Genomic DNA, 23959 nt, shown 5'->3' with positions numbered 1-23959 from the left:
TTGTGCCGGTCTCTGTCATTGAGCTGGGGCTCTCCTGATAGGAGGAAACGGGTGTTTCGGGGAGACAAATCGCAGCCAGGACTCCTGAACAGAGCTCCATTTGTCCCCCCTCTCACACCATAGGTACGTCTCCTCAGCCGTGAATGAGACCTTCTTACGCTGCACTTCATATACCTTTAAAGTACGGTAAACATCACATTAATATACCTTGGCACGTAAGTGTGCACATGTTTAAAAAAACTAAATACCTAAATATATTATTATAAAGACAACACACACACATATATATATATATATATATATATATATATATATATATATGAAATAAAATTAAATAAATAAATTAAAAAAAATATATATACATTTTTCCCTAATTTACAGAAGACACCTACTCAAATGTCACTCAGTGTAACAATCTTAACAGGCATATTTAAAAAAATAAAATAAGATAAATGTATGAGATTAAAAGACGAATTACTTTCACACCAAATTTAGTTGTATATATAAACATTAAAATTTTGTGAAATTCATGCATGTATGTATATATACATAGTAAATATACACAGTACACACGTATATTATGTACACAAAAACTTTTGTTTTGGATTATTATTTTATTTTATTTTGTTTTATTTTATTTTAATTAGTTTTTTTATTTTATTTTATTAGAGACAACATTCAGAATACTTATTATTTGCATTTTTTTATTTATTTTTTAATTAATATAATCCTTAAATACAATGGACTCAAAAAATATCTAGATGATATATCTAAAAGTGTCATTGCATTAGATAATACATTTACATCCAAATGGCATCTGCAAACAAATATTGTATTTATTTATTTTTTATTTGTGTTTTTTTGCAAGTATGTCTTTTTAATTAACCAGAAGGATGTAAATGTAAAGGTCTTAATTTTGAACACAATATGTGTGCTGTTTTATCATTTGAAAAGAAAGGTTTAAAAAAGGATCATAAAAACATATATAAACCTCCTGTTTTTTAATGAAGTGGCATTCATATTTTGAATTTGGATGTGGCTAAATTGTACAAAACTATTTTTGGGGCCACTGTAATAGAGTAAGATGAATGTTCTGAGTGTTGTCCTAAGTAACAGTGTTGACAAGGACAGCGTTGAGTCCTGCTCTTGTTTAACAGCGGTGTTGGAATAGTGGTATATGTGTAAAGCAGTACTGGAATGGAGTGGTTTTAATGAGCAAGCATCTTTATGTTCCCCTCTTGGTATTTGGATTAGCACAGTGAGAAAAGCAAAATGCTGATGCCTGAGAAAAGCGGACCACCCCATTAATTAGCCTTAAATCTGTCACTGCACAGCTGAACGCTGCCGGTGGAAAGCGCAGGACCCTTTATGTAGATTAAAAGCGGTCAGAACGAGATGAGCTGGACTTAACCTGTAAAGCGTGTGTGCATTTACGCTATATGAGTGTGAGATCACCACCCGCCTCGTGCTCAGTTCCCAGGCATTGACTGCACATAACTGGACAAAAGAGCTGGTGTCATCTGACTAGGATCAAAATAGTGTCAATGTAACTCACACCGTAGCCACAGACGGGCCGGTGCGCCCAGCTAATGATTTCAGGCCACATAGCAAGACTTGTTTTATAAGACCCAGCTACGTCAGCTCCATCTGGTTGCTAATACCGCCACCCTTCTTGAAATTCACAGACACAACAGCTATCACAAGCCCTCCTGTACACACACGTACCTTGTTTTTCTACTCCAACAGAAAAATAATTCTATCATTTATTCACCCTTATGTAATTCCAAACCTGTATGACTTCATTTTATCTGCACATCAGTGCGGGCCAGTGCTGTTTTGGATAGTTGTGACCCAGGACCACAAAACGGGTCCATTTTTTAAATAAATAAGCTTTCCATTGATGTATGGTTTGTTAGGATAGAACAATATTTGGCTGAGATACAACTATTTCAATATATGGAATTTGAGGGTGCAAAAAAATCAAAATATTGAGAAAATCACCTTTAAAGTTGTCCAAATGAAGTTCTTAGCAATGCATATTACTAATCAAAAATTAAGTTTTGATATATTTACAGTAGGAATTTGAACATGGAACATGATATTTACTTATAAAAGCATAAAAGAAAATTTTGGCCCATACAATGTATTTTTTGGTTATTGCTACAAATATACCCCAGCGACTTAAGACTGGTTTTGTGGTCCAGGGTCACATATTTGTCAGAGATACAACTATTTAAAACATCTGGAACCTGAGGGTGCAAAAAAAATCACCTTTAAAGTTGTCTAAAAGTACTTAGCAATGCATTTACTAATCAAAAATTTTAAAAAAAAGTTTTAATATATTTATGGTGGGAAATTTACAAAATGTCTTTACTTAATATCCTAATAATTTTGACATAAAAGAAAAATCGATAATTTTGACTCATACAATGTATTTTTGGCTATTGCTACAAATATACCTGTGCTACTTATGACTGGTTTTGTGGTCCAGGGTCACATTTGACATTCATTTTATGGACAAGAAACATTTATTATTATTATTTATTCCTTTTTTAGTTTGGATGAATTAAAAGATGAACAATACACATCCAACCGATATTTTTCTGAGTGGTAGACATTTACGACTCATCCGTCTCCTTGTGTCTTTCTCTTTCTTGCTCTCTCTTTGTTCAATAAGGTGCCATGGGATGAGATGGGATGTCAGAAAAAACAGATAGAAACATGTTTTATAGCTCGGCGAACGCTGCGGCTCGGATCATTGTAATTATTCGCTGAACGCCATCTCTCATTGGGAGTGGCCCCCATATAATTTTAAGTCTGTGTAGGTCGAGTGGTTAATACGTTTTAGGACCCTGTCATCCATTACATGTCATGAAGTTCCAATGATAGCTTAAAGTTATGAGTTTTAATTCTAATTAATGGTTTTAGCGGGGTGGGAAAAGATTTTTTTTTCCCTTCTTTTTTGTAAAATTCCATCTACTGCAATTTGCGATTTGGGTAGTGCGGCACACTTTTCCCACTCCTTTAATTTCCCAGAGTGCCCTGCCTGAGGAGGCCTTCTCCACAGTGGTCTGGGTCTGACGTTGCATGGTGTATATTTTCCTCCATATACGTGTTTTTTTGTGTCTCTCCGTCTCACACACACTTTCTTTTTTCCATTCTTGAGAGGTGATGAAGAAATGAGCTTAGCTCCATGTGAAACAGCAGCGTTTTCCGTGCTCTCACAGCGTGTTGCGGTTGATACGACCCCACGGCAGAGAGAAAAAGAAACGGGTCGATTTGAAAGAAAATACGGTGGCCATTGTTGCAGAACCATGCAGGAAACAATGGTACATTGAGCGTGTTAGCTGTAGACGGCAAGCATACTTGCAAAGAATTGAAATTCTTAACCTTTTGAAGTATTATGGTTACTGCGCCGTGTCGTCACAACCTCTCATTATGCTTGCTCGGATATCAAGAGACAAAGAAACTATTTCATCCACTTAAAAATTCGCATACTTCTCACTGTGTCCTGCTGCTGATAATGGGCAGAAGTAGATAGATTGTGTCTGTATTGTTCACTGGTACTCCACAGGCGGATTGTGTTCCTGCGTGCAGCTGTGTGGGCTGAACCCGCCAGTCACTGGTGGTCTGTGAAGTAGTGAGAGTGTGCAGTTACACGATAGCGTGTGTGCGAGAGAACGGAGGTCGGCGGCTAAAAATAGTGACCTTTTGGGCCCGTGTGCGCGAGCGCTGAACTCTGACATGCTGGTAAACAGAGTGCGCTGCACGGGACCATAAACATTTTTAATTGTTGCCTCATAAAAGCGGAGAATGTCAGTGGCAGCGGTGGAAAATATGCTTCCTTAATTAGTCAAGTGAGTTTTACAAAGAACGAAGATGCCTCCTTTTAACTTGCACTTTTTAATGCTTTCATACAGCACTGTTTATTACTGTAAAACAGTTTGCTTGTGGCTGTAAAACACGTTTTAGCACATACCTAGTTCACTAAAGATCATCAATTTTAAAGCGGTTTTAATATTTTTCTCAAACATTAAACATTAAGGCTTCAAGAAACGAAGCACTCTGTCAATTACTTTAATTCAATTTGAGCGTATAAACTGAGCCATAACGTTTTTTATGCTTGAAATGTCTTCTATTTTAATGTTACCAGCACATCATCTTTTTGAGGCCACGTTATATTGTGGGTAGAACCCCTCAAGCACGTCCAAGTTGCGCCGGCATTTAAGATGAAATAAAGTTTCGGTGACGACTCAAGACAGTTGGCTTCACAGCAAATTTTAATCTATTCATGTGGATCCTATCAGTTTCTTTTTGTCCCCAGCACCCGTTAATTTACTAAATCACTCTGAGCCGAAATGATCACAGTAAGCGACATTATTCACACGTTTTTATTAATTCAACGTAGATGAATAAAAGTGAATGTTTTGAAGCATTGATTAGCAGAAGGGTTTATATCTGACAGTTAGATTGCAGGGTAGCCAGCATAAAAATGGCTCCTCTGCAAGGTACCCGGTAATTTAATTCTTGTGTGAAATTATTATAATTTATTACAGTATGTGGGCGCTAATGATTACCGACATGAAATGGAATTTATAAATTAAGATTAAATCTGCATATCTGTTCTTATTTTGTACATGCGCTCAATCCTGTCAGCAGTGTTTCAAGATGATTTCGTAAGATGCAGCCTTTGTGTATTTGTGACCCTGGACCACCAAAACCAGTCTTAAGTAGCACGGGTGTATCCAAAAATACACTGTATATGCTAAAATGATCAACTTTTCTTTTATGCCAAAAATCATTAGGATATTAAGTAAGATCATGTTCTATTAAGATATTTTGTAAATTCCCTACCGTAAATATATCAAAACTTGATTTTTGATTAGTAATGTGCAAGAACTTAATTTGGACAACTTTAAAGGCGATTTTCTCAATATTTAGAGTTTTTTTTTTTTTTTTTTTACACCCACAGATTCCAGATTTTCAAATAGTTGTATCTCAGCCAAATATTGTCCTGTCCTAACAAACCATTAGTGGAAAGCTTAATTATTCAGCTTCAGATGATGTATAAATCTCAACTGACCCTTATGATGGTTTTGTGTTCCAGGGTCACATTTATATTTTTTGTTTATTTTTATATTAACGATAGTTTGATGCACAAAGTCCCAACACTTGATGTTACAGAACTGGATGAGGAATTTATTTTGGTTGCAGATTAGAAAACAAATACACTTATACAAATAAAATAAAAAGATCTACACAATAGACAAGGGACAAGATGGAACACAAAAAGGCTAAGTTATTAAATATGACAGTTTATTTTTCATATAAAGTGTATATATTAAATGAGAGACAGTTCTGAGAAAATGTTTCTAATTTTTCAGCCCATAAAGAAAAAGAAATATTTTTTCTTCAGTATGCTCCAACTTTATTATTATTATTATTTTTAGCAGACCCTCTCAAATGACTAAATAGAAATTTGATCTTTGTTTTGGAAGGGTTGGATTTTAAGTTCTTCGAGTTCTTTGGCTGAATGAAGTTTTTTCTGTCCATGTTTGCTGAAGATGTTTCTTGTTGCGAGTAAACCGTAATGAGCAGCAGCAGCAGGCAGGAGCGGAGCAGTCGGGGTGGGCCGCCTCTGAGGGCTCGCTCAGCCTGAGAGGAGGCTAAAGAGGACAGGGGAGAGAAAGTTCATTTTGCTATCCAAGCATTAAATGGTCCTAGTTTTCTTAAAAGTGACCTTGTGGGGAAGGCAGCGCAGCCGAGCTCCGGCGCAGCTCCTTCCAGCTGCACACATGGCATCCATCGGGGCACAATCACGCGCAGTCCCAACACCTCAGGCTCGGACATATGTTGAGTTTTATTTCATTCTTCTGACATTAATCCTATTCACCAGCTGTTCTGCCAGCTGCCACTCTCCAGCTTAAGAGGAGATTGCAGTTTTGGGGGCTCGGAGTATGGGCTTATCTTGGCTCCTGATCTCTCCACACTAAGTTCTGATTGGATTCCCCCCCCCCCCCCAACCCCATCTTGGGCCCCCCCGCCCTTTCCTCCCTCCTAATATCTCCCTCCTCTTCTCAATCTGTAGGATGCTTGAGTTGTACTTCTCTCTCTAGAAATCTCTCTTTCAACTTTGCTTTAATTTTGTCTCGTTCTCCTCCTCCTGTCAGAGAAGGGAGGCTCCAGGGGTGTGTTTTAATCGGCTGCCCAAGTCTTCAGAAGATGCTGACCCTCTGCTAGCGTCTTGCTGTCTTCACCGACATTTATTATTCAGTTTTCTTCTTGTGTTCGGTGCCCAGAATCCCTCTCCTTCTAAAGGGTGAAGGTTCCTGGCAGAGCGTCTCCCCGCGGCAAACATGCCACGAAAATAGTTTTTATCCACAGCTTTGATTGAACTTGAACTCTTTATTTCTTCTGTTTCACATATTTCAACTTTATCTCTCCCATTCACGTTACTAATCAGCATGATCTATTTCCCTGTACGTCTTTCATTGTCCGATGGAATTTCTCTTGTGTCATTAGTGCTGAAGAAGTACCCTGTCGTGGAAGGCCTGGCCAGCGTGAATTGATCATCGACGGCCGCTCACTTTAATAATTCAACCCTGATTAGTGCCGAGTCCTGCAGTAAAATGGATTGAAGGAGAGGTCATGTGCTGCCCCGCTCAAGAGGTGAAGCCTCTCGGGAGTGGTTAATTCATATGTGCTTGATAGACACGTGTCCTGTTTAGATAGGTCAGGAATCGTACGATTGCCGGGACGATGGGGTCAGCGTTGAGATTAGCACCTCGGGTCTGCCAAATAAAGAAAATGACACTACAGTCGTGCTCTATTTTTAATGCATTTTTTAATAGCACAATCAAGCCTCCCAAACTGTCAAATTTTTACTGTGAATATTTTGAAACTATTATTTAAAGCTGCAATATTTATCATTAATATTTTCATTATAATTGCTGTTGTTTTAAATATTATTATTAGTAGCAGAAGTAGTACGTAACTAATGATGCCAACAGGAAATAAAGGACTAAGGTTAGTCAGTCTATTTACGGCAGCTGTCGACAGGAGGAAATGGCAGCGCGGTGTTCGAGCAGCCTACAGGTGACTAGCAGAGATGCTCACTAAGTGGAATAATGAATAGTATTAGGTGTCAATTAAATCAAGCCTTCCCCCGAGGTGCAGGTGCTCGACAATATACTGACACATCTCAAGGAGCTGAAGCCTCTTCACCCATGCATGCCAATGGGTGCATTTGCATATTAAAGAACCGAAATTATTTAACCGAAGCAAAAAACACATGCAAAAAAGAAAAAAGGGGCTTGTGGAAATGATCGAGGTTATTAAAACTGTTGACAGGGAAAGAAGGTAATTGGCAGAAAATGAGGGAAACGCTACTGTTATACAGTGTTGTGCGCGTGTGCGTGCGTGTTTTCTCTCTGTCGTGATTTTTATGCGTGTGTGTGTGTGCGCGCATGTTTTTTTTTTTTTTTTTTCAACCCGACTCTTCTTTTTAGCTGTTAGCATTGTGCGCCGTCGCCTGGGTGTGTAACCTATTACGTTTAGATTGCTCCCTTGCAATTAGTGCCCTTTTTTGTCCTCACTTCAATAACGGCGTGATTATGGAGACTTCAGGAGCATTCGCCGCCGCCGCCCCAGCTAACAGCTGTTGTCTCTGGAACTAACGACGGGAACGACAAAACATGTTTTCTTATGCCGTTTCACTTTCCTGTCTGCCTCTTGTAATTATTATACTCTTATTTTGTGTGATGATGGAGTCTTGTTTTAGTGGCTCTGTGATTAAGACATTCAGAAGATTTTCCCTCAGTGTTCCGTGCACGCTTGCGTTGGCGTGTGCGCGTGTGTGCATAGCTTGTGACTCCAGTTTGTTTTTCTAAGGAGCTGGAGGGAAATAGGAAGAGAAAGAGTGCGTCTTTGGTTTGCTATTGACTGCAGCATCTCTATTGTATGAAACAAATCCAGTGAGAGAGAAGCCTCGAGATGCGATTTTAGAAGGGGGGACAGTGTTTTTCCAACGGGAGCCAAGGAGAATGCTTGGAATAACTTGTTTTCCCTTCTAAATTGCACAAAACTCTCAATATTCTCTTGACCTTGACTGCTTGACTACTTCCCTTCTTCGTTCAAGCCTTTTCTCTCATAACATTATTAGAAATGAGAGTGCTTAGAGGATAATTATTAACCTAACTGCGACACTTGCAGTGAGAGCGCCCTTCAACCTGGGTGGCTTCAAGTGGAACCATAATACCTCTTCCTCGCTTGGGCCTTCTTCCTCTTTCCTTCTGTCTCTCTCTCTTTCCATTCGGACTGGGAACGGTTCCTCGGCTTCATCGTTAGAGGGTGCGTTCAGAAGAAACCCTGGGAAATTTATATCGTCATTGTCAGTTGATCATTGATTTGGTAATTCCCGGTTTTTCCCTGAGGAGCGCTCATGTGCTGGACCAAAGGGGGAGGTTTGTCTCCTCCTTCCTCTGAGAGAAGATTCTGAGCACAATAGTGATGGTTTATTGAGAGGAAGAAGCGTAATGTACTGTAGCTACACTTCATTTAAAGTCAGATTAAGGTTGTAGTATTCAGTGGACAACTGACAATAGACAGCGCAGGGACAATAGGGCAGTTCACTGAGGACAGCTGTAATGATGTGTGTACTGTGAAGTGGAGTGTTTCGGGAGAGAGTCTCGCTCTCGCTCTCTCTCTCTCGTTTCTCAAGTGTAAGGATTGATTGGGGGAAGAGCAGCTTCCTGTGGTGGGGATTACAGTGGCGGTGTGAGACCTGGGGGTGCTGGCAGATGTTCTGGCTTGTCTGCCACAGGGCAGGACTCGTCGGGATGGGGGTACACCCTCTCTGCTCAGCACAACTTCATCTTTAGGGGCATGACACAGCTTCATTTCACACACACAGCCGTGGAGGTCATTAATGACAGTAACTGAAGTAGGTTTCTACATAACTACATTACATTCATTTAGCTTGAATGTTTGACGGAGTTTAGACTAGAGAAATAAATGCAGTCTTTAGGCCACTTTCTAGGGCTGTGCAATATATCAAATTATTGAAATATTGCAAACTTACAGATCACAATATACTTTTACTGTTATAGTTACAATATAGTTTTACTGCTTAATATTTACTCCTTAATATTTTTTGTGTAAACCATAATACTTAATTTTTTTAAAGGTTAATATATCGACATTTTTCTTTGTTACAACGTAAGGGTCTTTACTGACATTTTTTTTTAATCAATTTTAAAAACCGTTGCTGAATAGTAATAATTTCTTAAATTAAAAAAAAATTAAATTAAATTAAAATCTTACTGACCCCAAACTTTTTTTTTAAAGTAACATGTATTTATGTATTTGTTTATCATATTTATTATGAATGTATTTATTATATGTATTTTATTTTAATAAAAAAAAAATAGAATTTGAATAGTAAAATATTGTAAAATTAAACTTTTTAATATATATCTTTATTATTTTATATTATTGCAGGTAAGAGCCAAATTCTACCTGCGTTTTACTGTTCCACTGTTATGGTTTCTGTACGACATGCAGTTTTGGCTCTGTATTCCATCTGGTGATAAAAACTATTTACACTCAACACAATTGCTAAATCTTTGCTGAGATTTATGAGCACTGCTGCTTTTCCTTTTCATCTGTTTAAGACCATCGGCGTAATCTTGTCAGCGGATCTTTGCTGTAGGTGTCTTAATTGAGCTGCTTTGTGAAGAAGAGCAAGATATCTCTGGCAGCAAACCGAGTCGTTGAGATCAGATTGTAGATGAGTGGTTAAATACGCAGGGGCCAGGTGTAGATCAACCATTAGTATGTCAAGGAGGCACTGGAAGGTGGTTACATCACATGCCCGTTTCCTGCACTGAGATCAGTAAGTTTCTCTGACTTTACAACTATAATGGCACTTTCATAGACTGGGGGCTTTGGCTTTATCAGGCCAGAAAAAGGATTTCTGCCCGAGTGTGCTTCCTTCTAATCCTGGTGTTTTGACAGGGATGCTCTCCCGAGTGTGCGGATGGGTGACGCTAAGTCAACACCCACTCTGAGACACAAGTCTCTCTGTTTCTCTCTTCATTGTCTTCTCGTCTCTTAGAATTAGATCCCAGGAGGTTTTAGATCAGTGGGTTGTCCTCCAAGCCTTCTCCCTAGTGCCTGGGCTATGTCATATCAGTGGGACGGGCAAGGGGTCCGATGTGGCAGGGGCTAAGCCGTCTGTTGAGATGGGGGAACCTTGGGAAAATGCGAAAGGATACAGATAAGAGCTATTGTTTTCATTCCAATCTCATCTGGGCTGAATTGGTTTCCCTCGAGCCAAGCCACGCTTTATCCGAGAGGAGGAGAAGAGGGCATGAGGAGATTTTTGGGGCCCTCGTGGGATAACGACAATAAAGTCAGTGCTCGCTTTATTTATCTGCTCGTTCTAGGCCTCTGACAAGCCTTTCCAGACAAGTACAAGTCTTTTCCACACTTCCTCTTCAGTTTTCAGAGTCTATAAATGTCAGACTGTCTCTGAACTCTTTGTATTTTGAAATCCAAATGCGAATGTGGGAAGGAAATGTACCTTGTTCAATGGGCTGTGCTGCGTTACTCATTTGAAGTAGCAGCAGCGCTGAGAGATGAATGGATGTGGCTGAAGCTTTGTTTGATTTTTCAAAATGAATGGTCCACTTTTGTTTCTTTACATCGGTAATATGTTAGTATGACATTTAAGTATTATCCAGATGTTAAGCAGTGTTTCCATTGGCATTAGTGCTCTCTCCGGAGAAGATGGAATGCAACTTGGGAAATTGTGCAAAAAATATCCCCTTATTATTAATCTAAATTCCTTTCAAATGTTCTAGCTTTATAAGGGTACTTTGAAAAAACCCAGACGTCTGTCTCATTAACCGCTTGTTTGCCTAAAGTATCCATGCTTGAAAACACAGGAAGAGCCGTGGAGCCTCGAACCGTAGTGGACAGGTTGTTTTCAGTGTCCGTCATCCACAAATGCTGGACATTCTTCACCTCTCTCAGGTAAAAATGTGTGGAGGACAGCCTCACCACATTCCAGCTGTAGTGTGTGTGTGTGTATGTGTAGGAGTGAGGGAGCGGCCATTCTCAAGGGAGGCAGAGTGGAGCAGAATGGGAGCTGGCACCGCATTATCTCCAACAGTTGGCGCATTCCTTAATGATCAAGTGCTGGAGAAGCATCTGTGCACTGTTCTGTGTTGGTGTGTGTGTGTGTGTGTGTGTGTAAGACGCAGAGGAGGAATATGGGAAAAGTCTTCCCTAAAACCTTTTAACCCCCCAGGACAGATCCACCCCGGCCCTGTGCCATAAAAGGAAGTTTCTCTGTTTCCAGCTCTTTTTTCAGCCTGGAGGAAAGAATGCACTGCTATTTGTTATACATATATATGCTGGTATGTGTGTTGTGTGTATGTGGTTATTATCTGAGGGGAGGAGAGTGTTATGACAGGAAGCGCTTTTATTCAAGAGACCTCAATCACACACACATAAAACACAGGGTCGTAGCATCTCACGAGGTCAAGGAAACAAACTGTGAGCCCTGGATTGTGAAAACCAGCAAAGTAGAAATAATGTTAGAATGACCCAAACGGAGGTGTCCTGTCGTTCCATCTGAAATGGAGGAAATGGAGAATCAAAGAAAATTTGACCTCCCCTTGATGTGACCTTGCACTGTATTAAAGCAGTGGAAGAGAGATTTATTTATTTATTTTTCCTTTTTATATTATTTTTGTGTGTGTGCATTTATTTTCTCTTTGCCTATGTACATATATTTAGATCAGATCAGAAGTATTTAAGATGAGATCAGAATTTTTTTTTACATTTAAACATTATGTATGTATATTTACAGTGTTATGGATAATATGAATACTTAGGAGTTTACTAAATATTGCACTAAACAGTGGGAATATTGCACTGAGGGGTCTTTTTAATAGTTCATGGGTGAAATGGCCTGTGGGAAGAAGCTGTTGTAGATTTTTATTTGTTTTTATTATTATTTTTATTTCATGGAAGCTACAAACATTGAGGGGTTTTTATTATTATTATTATTATTATTATTATTTTTGTTATTGAATTTTTATTTTCTGTAATGGAAACCTTTTCTTCTCAGTTCAACTTTATACACTAGTGTTCAAAAGTTTGGGGTCAGTACTTTAAAAAAAAAAAAAAAAAATTATCAAGGATGCATTAAATTCATCAAAGGATGACAGTGAAGACTTTTGCATTGCTACAAAAAAGGGCTTTCATAAATATGTGACCCTGGACCACAAAACCTGTCTGAAGTATCTTGGGTATGTTTGTAGCAACAGCTAACAATACATTATATTGATCAAAATGATGCCAAAAATCATTAGGATATAAAGTACAGATCATGTTCTGTGAAGATATTTTGTAAGTTTTGTAAAAAACATACATTTTGATTAGTAATATGCATTGCTAAGAACTTCATTTGGACAACTTCAAAGGCGATTTTCTCAATATTTGGATTTTTCTGCACCCTCAGATTAGTTGTATCTCAGACAAATATTGTCCTATCCTAACAAACCATGCGTTGAAAAGCATATTTATTCAGCTTTCAGTATGTATAAATCTCATTTTCAAAAGCTTTACCTTTATGACTGGTTTTGTGGTCCAGGGTCACATATGTGAAATCTTTTTTTTTTTTTTTTTTTTTTTATATAAAAAAGGATATAGCAGTGCTCATGATAATAAAGGCATAGCTGCAACATCAGTTTTTATGGCATGTGATGAAGATCGCATCACACCACATTCATGAGTGTGATGATGTCACTCACTGGGAATGTTCAATGGCCTGGAGTACCTCAAGATACTGTATGACTACAATACACGCAGACACAAAGCACACACAACAGAATAGCCAAAGTCATTCCCATTCTCATGAATTGTGCCCTTTTGTTTGGCAAAGCGTGTTCACAAATGATCCATTGTGTTCACGAGCGGTTTAACTACAGCTTACGGTGCCGGAGGGCTGTCAGCGGCGTTCAAGAATGTCTGCTTTAGCCATGTGCCCTTTAGCCTTTCACACAGGGAGCAAACTCTACTCTTCCTGTCCATGATGTCATTGAATGGCAACATGAGACCCGCAGCCTCTCTGCTCAGAGGTCACGGCCTACAAAAAGAGCTCCTCAGCTTGAAGAAGGTAGAGGTCTGATCTTGATGTATTAATAAGCTGTGCCTTTTGAACACTTCACCCAATTCCTCTTTTTGTCTGCTGCATTTGTTCGGGTGTTTCTCTGTCCCATGTGTTTGAGCGCTGGGAACAGGCTGACCCAGGCTACGAGCTTCAAGCTCTTGCTGGTGAGCAGCGTGTTCTTTATCAACGACCTCGGGGCCGCGGCTCTGCAGATTCCAGCCATTCCTCCTCCTGATTCATTGTCTGCCAGACAAATGTTAATTGTTTTCATCATTGCCGGCTGTGCGGGGCCAGTCAAACGGGCCCATCTCACCCCGTCTACCTTCCCCTTTAATGTCTTTCTTTGTGCGGCGCCTCATTCTTATCACTCTTTCAGCCTCTCCGGTTGACCTTCGACAGACCAGGGGTCACGTCTCACATTATCCACATATTATACGTGTGTTCGTCTTTGTGTTTCTCTCTGTATGTGCGTGATTGAGAAATTAAGAAACACCATACCTGCCCTTTGAAAAAAAAAAAAAAAAAAAAAAAAAAAAAAAAAAACAATTAGTACCTTTCATAAAGACGATCCTTTCACACTCATAGGTAGAAACAGATTCACCTTGACATTTTCACTGAATGTAGTTGACCTAACTCGAAAATATTGCATTAGAGCATTTCATTCAGTTACAAACCCCACTGCGTTTATTCTTTTAGAAATTAAAACATTTTTTTATGACCTTTAGACATCACCCCTAATACTCTTAATGAACTAAGCTGACAAGATTTTCTACCGTAATGCACTCAGCTACTGATCTCTATAGAATTTCACTTTATTACCACAGTCCAGCCGTTAGAACGCACATTCGACAATTATCGTGCACTGTGGCTGTTGAAAGACAGGTGTGTAACATTCACTTTCCTGAGAAGCAGACGGAATTTATTTCTTTCAGTTTGCTCAACACACCTTTTCAATGGGAAGGTTTTCCCCTTTTTCTTTCTGTCTTTTTTCTTTGTCTTTGAGGCCTCTTTTCTCTATGAGGACAAATTGTTTTGTTGCTCAAGGTTTGTGGGTCATACTCAAAGCTATGGATTTGAGAGCTACAGAGGATTTCAATGCACGCTGTCGTATGAATGTCTCTTTGCTGCGGTCGTCTGTGTTATGAAGTGATTTCACTCAAACTGTGTTAGTGGTAATTCTCGTTTTATAGCTAATATGTATTTTTAAAATAAAGCAGTACTTTTTATTGGTATTTATATTGTGTGTCCGTAATTTGCTGTTGTTGTTTTTTCTCTTTGTACATGCATTCTGTTTCATTCTGAGATGTTGCTTTTGTTTTAGAATCCTCCTGCATGGAGAAACTCCTTTCTAAAGACTGGAAAGAGAAGATGGAGCGACTCAACACAGGCGAGCTGTTAGGAGAAATTAAAGGTAAGACGCCTGACTAGTCCCGTCATGTGATCCATGTGTCAGAATATGTCAGAAAAGTATCATTTAGCTCCTGGAAATTAAACATACGATTCTATCACACTTTCAAAGAAAAGGTGGGCTTGGTACGAACAGAGAAAAGAGGACAAGAATGCATGTGTGTTTGTATTGGAAGACAGTACGGCGCATACACTGTTTACACCCACCGAAGGTGTTCATGGGATGAGCTTTTTTTTTCTGCACGAGCAGGTCTTAGCACTGGCTGTTACAGAGACGTGTTTATGTAGCAGGAGACGGCACTGCACCGGCTCTCTGATAACGCGCTAGTTCTGCCCAGCTCCAGCCACGCACTCCTCCCTCGCTATCTCTGATTCTCCTTCTCTTCCCTTTCTCCGGCACACTGGGGTTTGTCGTCCATTCCTGCCGACACCAGCCCGCCCCGTATACTCAGAGCTTTACGTTGCCTTGATAACAGCCTTTTCAATTGGATGAGGTACAGGTGTCATAGCAGTCCGAATATGGGATGTTATAGCATCAGTATGTCAGGGCGCTTCTAATGGAGAAGACATTTAGGAGGCAGTTAATAGCGGGATTTAGATTGTGAGGGTAATAACATCGGAGAGAAGTGTTATTGTTTTTTTGTTCCCTCGCTTAATGGTTCCCTTTTCCTTCCCTGCGCTATTTAGAATTATGAATAACGTTTGTCCTTGGTTTTAATTATTGGATTAGACTTACTCTCTGCGGCGTGTGGGTGGAGGAGGGGTCGAGGTGGGGGGGGCTGGAGAACAGGGGAAAAAGAAACAGTCGTACATTCTAATAAGTGCATTCATCGGCAATAACCTTAATGAAGCCCCAAATGTAAATCACATCTCAGTAAACCAGATTCATTGTACCTGCCCCCGTTATGTGGCACCGTAGATCAAAGTGCAGCGAAGAAAATGGCGAGGAAAGATTTAGCCTTTTGAAAGGAGATCTTTTTAAATTACAGGGTATTTTTCTGTTGGATAAATGGCATTGGGTGAGGTCACGTTTAAAAGGTATAAACAGGTAGAAGGCGTTGATAATACCCCACCAGTGGCCTCCGTCGTGATTTCCAGTGAGGCTGCAGGCGACTGTAGAGAAACAGACAGAATTACTTTTCATATCATACCGGCAGCCTAAGGTTTCTAATTAGCCTGCCATTTCATATGACTGTAGACATTTCAAAGGCCTCCTTTGTGCTCCCCCTTACAAAATGTCTCTCTCTGCGTTTGAAGTCGGCCTGATGTAAATACGGGCAATTAAAAAGGAAGCTCAGGGTTGGAGACACACAAGGTCTGCTTAATTAATACACAAACAAAGGCACCAAGCTGGAAAAGAGAAAACACACACAACTTATGATTAAGATCTAAAGTGTTATGATAAATCAGAGAGCGCATTAATAGTCAGGTTAAAAAATCAATACAAAGGCCACACGTTCCTCCAGCTCGAAATTAATGGAGGAGAGCGCCGGATAAAAGATGGCACGAGGATGAAAAGGAAGCTGTTGCCTGTTTGGCCTTGCTGTTTTCGCTCTCATATTTGAACCGATGACATTGTGCATTCTACCCACAGTTCTTTGTGCCATTGTCGGCGCACTACAAAAACCTGCCTTTGATCTTTGTTCGATAAATAAATCGACTAGGAATGGCTGTAAAAAATAAAGTTTCTCGCTGCTTTTCAAATCTCCGCAACTGTTCTTTAAACCCTATACATATTTTTCACCTCGTGAACCTGTCGAGACACTACGCTGTGCTAAAAAACAAAGTTTAGGATCTGAAAAAAGTAACTGATTGCTTTAGGGGATGAAGAACAATAGTGGAGAGAAAGAGAGTGCGAGTGGAAAAAAAGCTGAAACTCACAGAACACTTAGACCTGTTTTCTAAAACGCGGCAACACGTCCGGACTTGCCCGACTCTGTTGCACAAAACAAGTAAACAAACTCATCACACCAGATCACTTTTTGGTTTTAGATCTGTTCGTGTGTGACGAGTTCAGTTAGCTCTTGTTGACGTTTCTCACGTTTTAAAGCCCTGTTTATCTAGTAAAATGAAATTGTATCATGCTATTTGCTGCACAAATTTGAGAGGCAGCTCAGAATTGTTTTAAAGTGCTCTTAAGTGTTGCAGAATCCTGCGTGTTTTCTTTAAGCCCCATGTTGACGGCGGGCCCGGCTTGAGGGGCAGCGGTAGCGGGTACAGGGCGTATAGGGGAGTCAGCTACGGATCGCTTTCCACCCGCCGCCACCGGAGCGGTGTGTTTGTTTTCATACCTGAGCTCAGCTGTCAATCAGGAGGAACGGTGAAGAGAGAGATGAGATCTGCAAAACAAAACCACAAAGCAGGAGAAGCAGGATGTCTGGAGGACGTCCAAACCACAGCAGTGCCTGCTCGATTGTCAGAGAGAGAGAGAGGGAGAGATATATGAACAAATACAGAGTAACACATCAGATATATGCCAGAGAGTGTTAATCACCAAATTTAACGCAAAGAGCAGTGCGGTGCAATTATTATTATTTTTTGTGCGTATTGATTCGACTACATTTAATTTTTCTGACAATTAAAGACATCGGCACGCCCGCACCCTTGTTTCATTCTTTGACGTACAGTATGCCGGAAACTTCCCAAAATATTTTAAATTAATATTCTGGTGGAATTTTAATTTCATTTGTGAATCAGAGGTCTGCACTTCTGCCGCCGAGACGTTTTTTTGTTTTTATCGCCTTGAACGTTTGGATGTCCCTGACTGTGTAAAAAACTGGAAATCAGACTGTACTTGCAAGATCAGAGTATCGGAAACCCAGAAAAGGACTGAAAATCTGAAATCTCAGCATTGTGCGACTGCATGAAAATGGTGACTAGAGCCTCTGCGTGGAAAAAGGGTCCCTCGCTCTTTGCCTAATCAATTTCTGACTGCCGTCCACATGGTTGTGGAGAGAACGTCCTGTGGCTGGTAGATAAGTAGAAGCTTTTTAAAAGAGCGGCAGGGCTGAGTGTGATTTCGATGTGACTCGTACCTGGCTTAGGCGCTCTTGGACAGAGAGCGGACTGTGAGGGTACAGAGCGCCGATTGTTCCAGCAGCTGGATTTACTTGAAAACATGATTATTCAATTTAACGTCAGCTTTATTCTTAATGGCTCCAATAAAGCCAGAGAACCCATGCTTGTGTAGATAGAGTATGTGATGTGACACTCAAGGATAAGCATAAACATTTTGTAAAACATCATGTAAAAAACATATAGCATTATATAAGTAGGGTAAAATAAATAATTATTTTCTAAAAAAAAAAGTTAATGTGTTTACACGTTGTTTTTATGCTGGTTACGCATTTATTCAGTTTACACTTAGTTTCAGTTCTCTGGGATTTAAAAACAAAAATCATAGATCTTCACAGAAGTGAATTCTTTTCATAATTATTATATATTTTGTGTTTTATTATTTTATAAATAAATCTTAGTAATCATATTATTTCTATATAATTGCTATAATGTAAATTTGTTCTAAATATTAATCTTTATTATTTTATATAATTAAATTATTTAATAAAATAATAATTTAAAACTATTATTGTAGATAGTATTTTATTGCACTTTGACAATTGGAAAAAAAAATGTAATTGTTAAAATTATTTTCAAACTACATTTACTTTTTTAATTTTGTGATTTAAAACAGTGACAGGAGAATAGGAGAGAGCATTGTATTTTATATATAGATATATATAAAAGATGTTAAGATGTCCACATCAAAATTTACAAAAGTGATTTTATATCCATAGAAAGCACATTAAATCTAGGTATAGTGTCTACCTTTTGGAGAATAAAATGTCAAAATTTGATTGAAATATTGTTACATTGTCATTCAGTGTAATACAATAATTATGTAAAAATTAAAAAAACATGCTTATTCTGACTTGTCCATATTAAAATAATAAATTTTAAAAAAATACTAACAAATTGGCAAAACCTAGGATAGTGGCAAATTTTAAAAATGTATAATTACAACTAATTAGTATTTGGGGTAAAAGTAATTTGTCTTGTAATATGCCTTTGTGTGTGTGTGTGTGTGTTTTTTTTTTTTTTTTTTTTTTTGTAAATATTGTTAGACTGAATGACATTTTAGTGGGTGTCTTCTGTATATTAGGGTAAAAATGTATGATATTTATTTTTTGCTTAGAAAACAAAAACAAAAATGCAATTAAATTCAACAGAAAACCTTTTTTTTTTTTTTAAACAACAATTTAAATTTTATAGTTTTTATGCTTAAAACCTTTTTCATCTTTGACCCATATATAATTTTTATACAATTTATTACACTTAATAATAATAACAATGATAATAATAATAATAATAATAATAATAAGAGAGGTTACAAAACACACACACACACAAAGCAGATTCATTGTAATTTAAACATTTTACTCAGTTTATCATCTTTGTATGAATATGTTCAAAATAATTGAGCATCTTTTTAAGTGAGGCGAAACAAAACACATTTCTGGCAGCTTTCTGATATTCGATCTCTGCCAGATTTGAAACCGTTTTCCATTACTCCTTTTAGGCATTGTTCCTGACCGAGAGAGAGGAAACCTTCTCCACCCATCACAGCGTCTGAAATATTCCTCCATCTCCCCCATCCTCCAGCAGCACGCTCTGCATTTTTCTCTCCCTAACGCCTCAATAGTCAAACTGTTTGCCCTTATGTACACAAGTGAAATATGAGCCACTGTAAATTATTATTCTTTGGGCCACATTTGCAAGATGAATGCGGGGAAAGCTGTGCTCCGTTTCTCTCCTAATGAATTGAGGAATTTAGCTTGTGGCGTTTGGCTGTAGAAAGGCACACCTTGTTTGCTGCCTCTCCTCACATGGTGTTATTGAAAGTGCTTGTGAACAGGAGCGCGTTGAGGGGAAGACAGTCATCGAAGCTGCCCGACACACACTAACACACATACACACACTGTTTAGACCTGAGGAAAGTCACTTCTCTAAACCACAGGGCATGCATTTAAGCTTTCCTGCTAGGCAAATATTTTCATTTATTAAGAAGATTCACAGTGTCCTACCCTGTTACAAGCTCCAGTCCTGGGCTACATTGGTGGTGAAACCCAATAATGCAATTATTCACAAATTAGAAACATCTTTGCGTGATGTGTGCCGCTAGCAAACACAGGTTTAATTCGGTGTACCGCAGTGTCGGGAGAGCTAATGTTTATCAGAGGGTGGGTCGCAGAGCTAATGTTCCGCTCACGGCCGTGTAATGCCGTTTAAGAGCTGGCAGGGCCATGCCCGGGCCGCTTTAGCGCGTGTCACGCTGGATTTCCGACTACAGTAGAGTCTCCGGACTCTGTCTCCTCCCAGGGTCCTAAGGGGATGTACGTTGCTGCTAACGAAATCGTTATGCGCAGGCACGCAAGCACAAGTTAGGCCTTGAATGATTGTTGAGTCCAATCAGGGTTTTTATTCTCTCTAATGATAATAATAATAAAACAGACTGAGGTCAAGGCATCTGAGTGAGTGACGAATGGCCGATTTTAAAAGTGCGTGTTCAAGGGCGGCTCCGTTCTCAGCTGTGACCTCGGTGCCGATCAACTCTGATAGGAGGAACATTGAAATGCACACCAGGAGCTCTGTCCCGCGCGTCTGTCTGCGTGTGTGTTATGTGGTCAGGTTGAGCTGTTATCTCGGTAGGACTCTTTAATGAAGAGGTTTGTGTGATGCTGAGGATGCTGGGAGAAGAGCAGGGCTCTTGCATTATCTTAATTACACTTGTGAGCATCGCTGCTGTCGTCATTAGATTATTAGTTGGCATTAAAGTGCCCCATGAACGTCAAGAACATGAAGTGTGTCTCTGTTTAAGAGCCACTCTGTTGACTTTTGGTGTCAATCAAGTGTTTTTGAGATGGGAGGGGGAAAAAAAATCCCTGTTGAGAGTGTGTAGTAAGATGTAATGGAGTGCGTTTTAATTTACTTCGCATACTTGGAGTACATTCCGTATTCCACTCTCTCTCTCTCTCTCTCTCTCTCTCTCTCTCACACACACACACACACACACACACACACAATTATATGTGTCCCTGGACCACAAAACCAGTCTTAAGTCGCAGGGGTTTATTTGTAGCAATAGCCAAAAATACATTGTATGGGTCAAAATGATTGATTTTTTTTTTTGCCAAAAATCCTTAGGAAATTAAGTAAAGATCATGTTCCATGAAGATATTTTGTAAAATTCCTACTGTAAATATATAAAAACTTCAGTTTTGATTAGTAATGTTCATTAAGAACTTCATTTGGACAACTTTTAAGGCGATTTTCTCCATATTTAGATTTTTTTGCACCCTCAGATTCCATATATTCAAATAGTTGTATCACGACCAAGTATTGGCCGATTTCCTATCCTAACAAACCATACATCAATGGAAGGCTTATCTATTCAGCTTTCAGGTGATTTATAAATCTCAATTTCGAAAAATTTACCCTTATGACTGGTTTTGTGGTCCAGGGTCACATATGTAAATGATTATGCAGAAAATATTTAAATACTGTCTTTTAAATACTGTCTTTCACACTCTTTAAAATATTTTTTAATCATTTTTCCTCTAAAATGAAATATTAAAAAAGTGTCTACACTATAAAAAATGATTTTGTAAATAAAACAAAGATTATTGGAGTATGTTGTACAAGAAAATACTGGCTTTTCACTTCAAAATTTTACTCTTTATTCAGTGTGTTACTGCACTTGCCATTTCTTTGTAATTATTTACTAGCAATTTCTGAGTGATAATTGTTTCAAAGACATTTTTTCCCACTGTATGGGACTCTGCGGGTGCAGCTTCATATGTGCTAACATGCACAGCTAATTACATTTAAAAGCTCACAGTGCTGTATCCGGTTTGGCACAAGTGAATATTGAGGACAAGACGTTCGCCCTCTTTTTATAGCCTGGACAAGAGCTGTAAATTTGCATTATGCTAAATTATAATGTGGTATTGAAAGTTTTTTTTGACTTGATGATTTGAGCTGCCATATGCTTACATGTGCAAGCAGGTCCTGGTGCATGCTAGTTAATGAAGTTTTATTGGCAGGATCAGCAGGGTTTCGATCATCGCATGGGGCAGCAGGCCAGGTAACAGCTGTTGGTCATTCCGTCTCAATTCAGGAGAAAGGGAAACTTATGTATTATTCAAAATGATGCTTTTTAATTTTTTTTTAAATTAATTATCATTTTTATATTTTAGTTTTGATTATAATTTAGAATTTAATAATTTTAATATAAAGTTTCTATATTTTTATATATAATGTTTTTTATTTATTATGAAACTTTTCTTTTATCAGGTATCAGTTGCTGTTTATTGGTTTGTGGTTTTATGCAGTTGTTGTATTTATTTGCATGTGTAGGTTCGTATAAATGTCAGCTGAGCAGAATTCTAATGATTTTGCGTGTGCCCGTGTGTGTTCTCGGTCTTTAATCTTTGATTTAGTTTGATCTTCACCCTTGGGTCTTGTCTTTAGATGCAACAAGGTTCTTAATAGTGATTTAACCGTGCTAACTTTGAGGTCACTGACAAAACACAATTCCCTTTTATTTGACATGAGCTCTCTTTTTTGGTATTGACAATAGACGTGGATTCTTCACATAAAAGAACCTTCAGAGTTCAAACGGGGACCGTAAATATTAGTCCTTGTGTATATGTGTTGCTGGGCTGAAAATCATTAGTGACCCTGTTTTTTTCCTTTTTGGTTCAGTTGAGGGAATATACCTTTTCACAGCTCCCAGCCGGCAGCCATGTCAGGCACGCCAGTTATGCGCAGCCCGCGTCCGGACTCGGCCTGGGCACAATCGCTGCTTTTAGAGCTCTCTTAATTTACTTAGGATGGGCTCGCAGCATATGGGAGCATCCACAAAAGCCAACTGATGGAGAGACAAAGAAATTCCAGTATTCGGACATTAGGGAGGGAAAAAAGTCATTCAAATTTAGTCATAATGGTTCAGCTGTCCTAAGCAAAGGAAGAGAAGAGAATAGAGAGTCTTTCCCTCTTTCGCCCCCTTTCCTCTTTCTTCCTAGTGTGTGCCTGGATCTTTTATCTCTCTTATTCACTTGGGACTCTTCAAAGTAACAAGCTGCCCTCTCTTCCCTTGGTGCTGGACTTGGAACTCAAATTAGGGACTGCTTGATTAGAGGGGAAGGGGGGGTTGGGTTGGCCTGGGGTGGCAGAATGGCTGTTGGACAGAACAAATCGCACCCCTACAAAGTGTCTTTTATCTGGTGGCCCCTCTCTTTGACAGCTCCCTCTCTCGCTCATTCATTGCAGTCGCAGTTGTTTCTCTCCGGTATTCGAGTTGGCCATTGTGGGAAATGTCATCCAATCTGGTTTGTGACAGTGAAGGGAGAGGAAGGTGAATGTTCTGTTGACGTCGTCTCTCTTGCATATTCTCCCTCATTCTTTCGGTTTCCTCCTCAGCCAAAGGTCCTGAGTGGAATCTTGTGTCCTCGTTGATGAATTAGACAAACCTAACCTGCTCTCATTATTTAGCATCTCCTGGCCAGACCGTGTCAAGTCAGAACGACAATGCAATGAGACACCTTTACAAGAGCAGCCAGACTCGCCGATGTTAAGAGCAATGCAATATGCACCACTGCTCTCTTTGTCAGCACTCTACAGACAGATACAGGCCAAGCTCCCCCCATGCTCCCCTGCCAATAAAACTTTTATCTGCTTTTAAAAGGAATCTATAATTCAACACAGGAAGAGAGGATTCTCTATACCAAAACAGGACTACCAAAATACACTAGGCTTATTTAATTCCTACAATTGAAGTACATAGATATCTGCATATATCTTTATGTATTCATTCCTTTTTATATGGATACATATTTATGAAATGTAAACTGTGCATGAAATTATTTTAAATAATATTTTTCATATTTTTATATTATATTTTATATTTAATGTGTGTTATTTATTTACATTTATCTATATATGTGACCCTGGACCATAAAACCAGTCATAAGTAGCATGGGTGTATTTACAATACTTTGTATGGGTCCAAATTATCGATTCTTCTTTTATGCTAAAAATCATTAGGATATTAAGTAAAGATCATGTTCCATGAAGATATTTTGTCAATTTATTAAAACTTAATTTTTGATTAGAATCGGCATTGCTATGAACTTCATTTGGACATCTTTAAAGGCGATTTTCTCAATATTTGTTATTTTTTTGCACCTTCAAATAGTTGTATCTCGGCCAAATGTTGTCCTATCCTAACAAACCATACATCAATGGAAAGCTTATTTATTCATCTTTTGAATGATTTTTATTTAATTTTTATTATATTTATTTGTGTATTATTTG

General features: G+C 38.8%; 1 protein-coding gene across 15 annotated transcripts in view; it reads left to right on the top strand.

Annotated features, from left to right (window-relative positions):
* sox6 (SRY-box transcription factor 6) overlaps positions 1 to 23959 on the top strand; it is a 163827-nt gene that overhangs the window by 66476 nt on the left and 73392 nt on the right. For all 15 annotated transcript variants that reach the window (XM_051115000.1, XM_051114999.1, XM_051115009.1 and 12 more), the window contains one exon: positions 14502 to 14591. In XM_051115000.1, coding sequence (XP_050970957.1) covers positions 14502 to 14591 — 90 coding nt within the window. The remainder of the gene's footprint in view (positions 1 to 14501; positions 14592 to 23959) is intronic.

The sequence above is a fragment of the Labeo rohita genome, chromosome 7, assembly GCF_022985175.1.
Source record: "Labeo rohita strain BAU-BD-2019 chromosome 7, IGBB_LRoh.1.0, whole genome shotgun sequence".
Taxonomy (NCBI): domain Eukaryota; kingdom Metazoa; phylum Chordata; class Actinopteri; order Cypriniformes; family Cyprinidae; genus Labeo; species Labeo rohita.
This window is presented reverse-complemented; position numbering and strand designations above follow the sequence as displayed.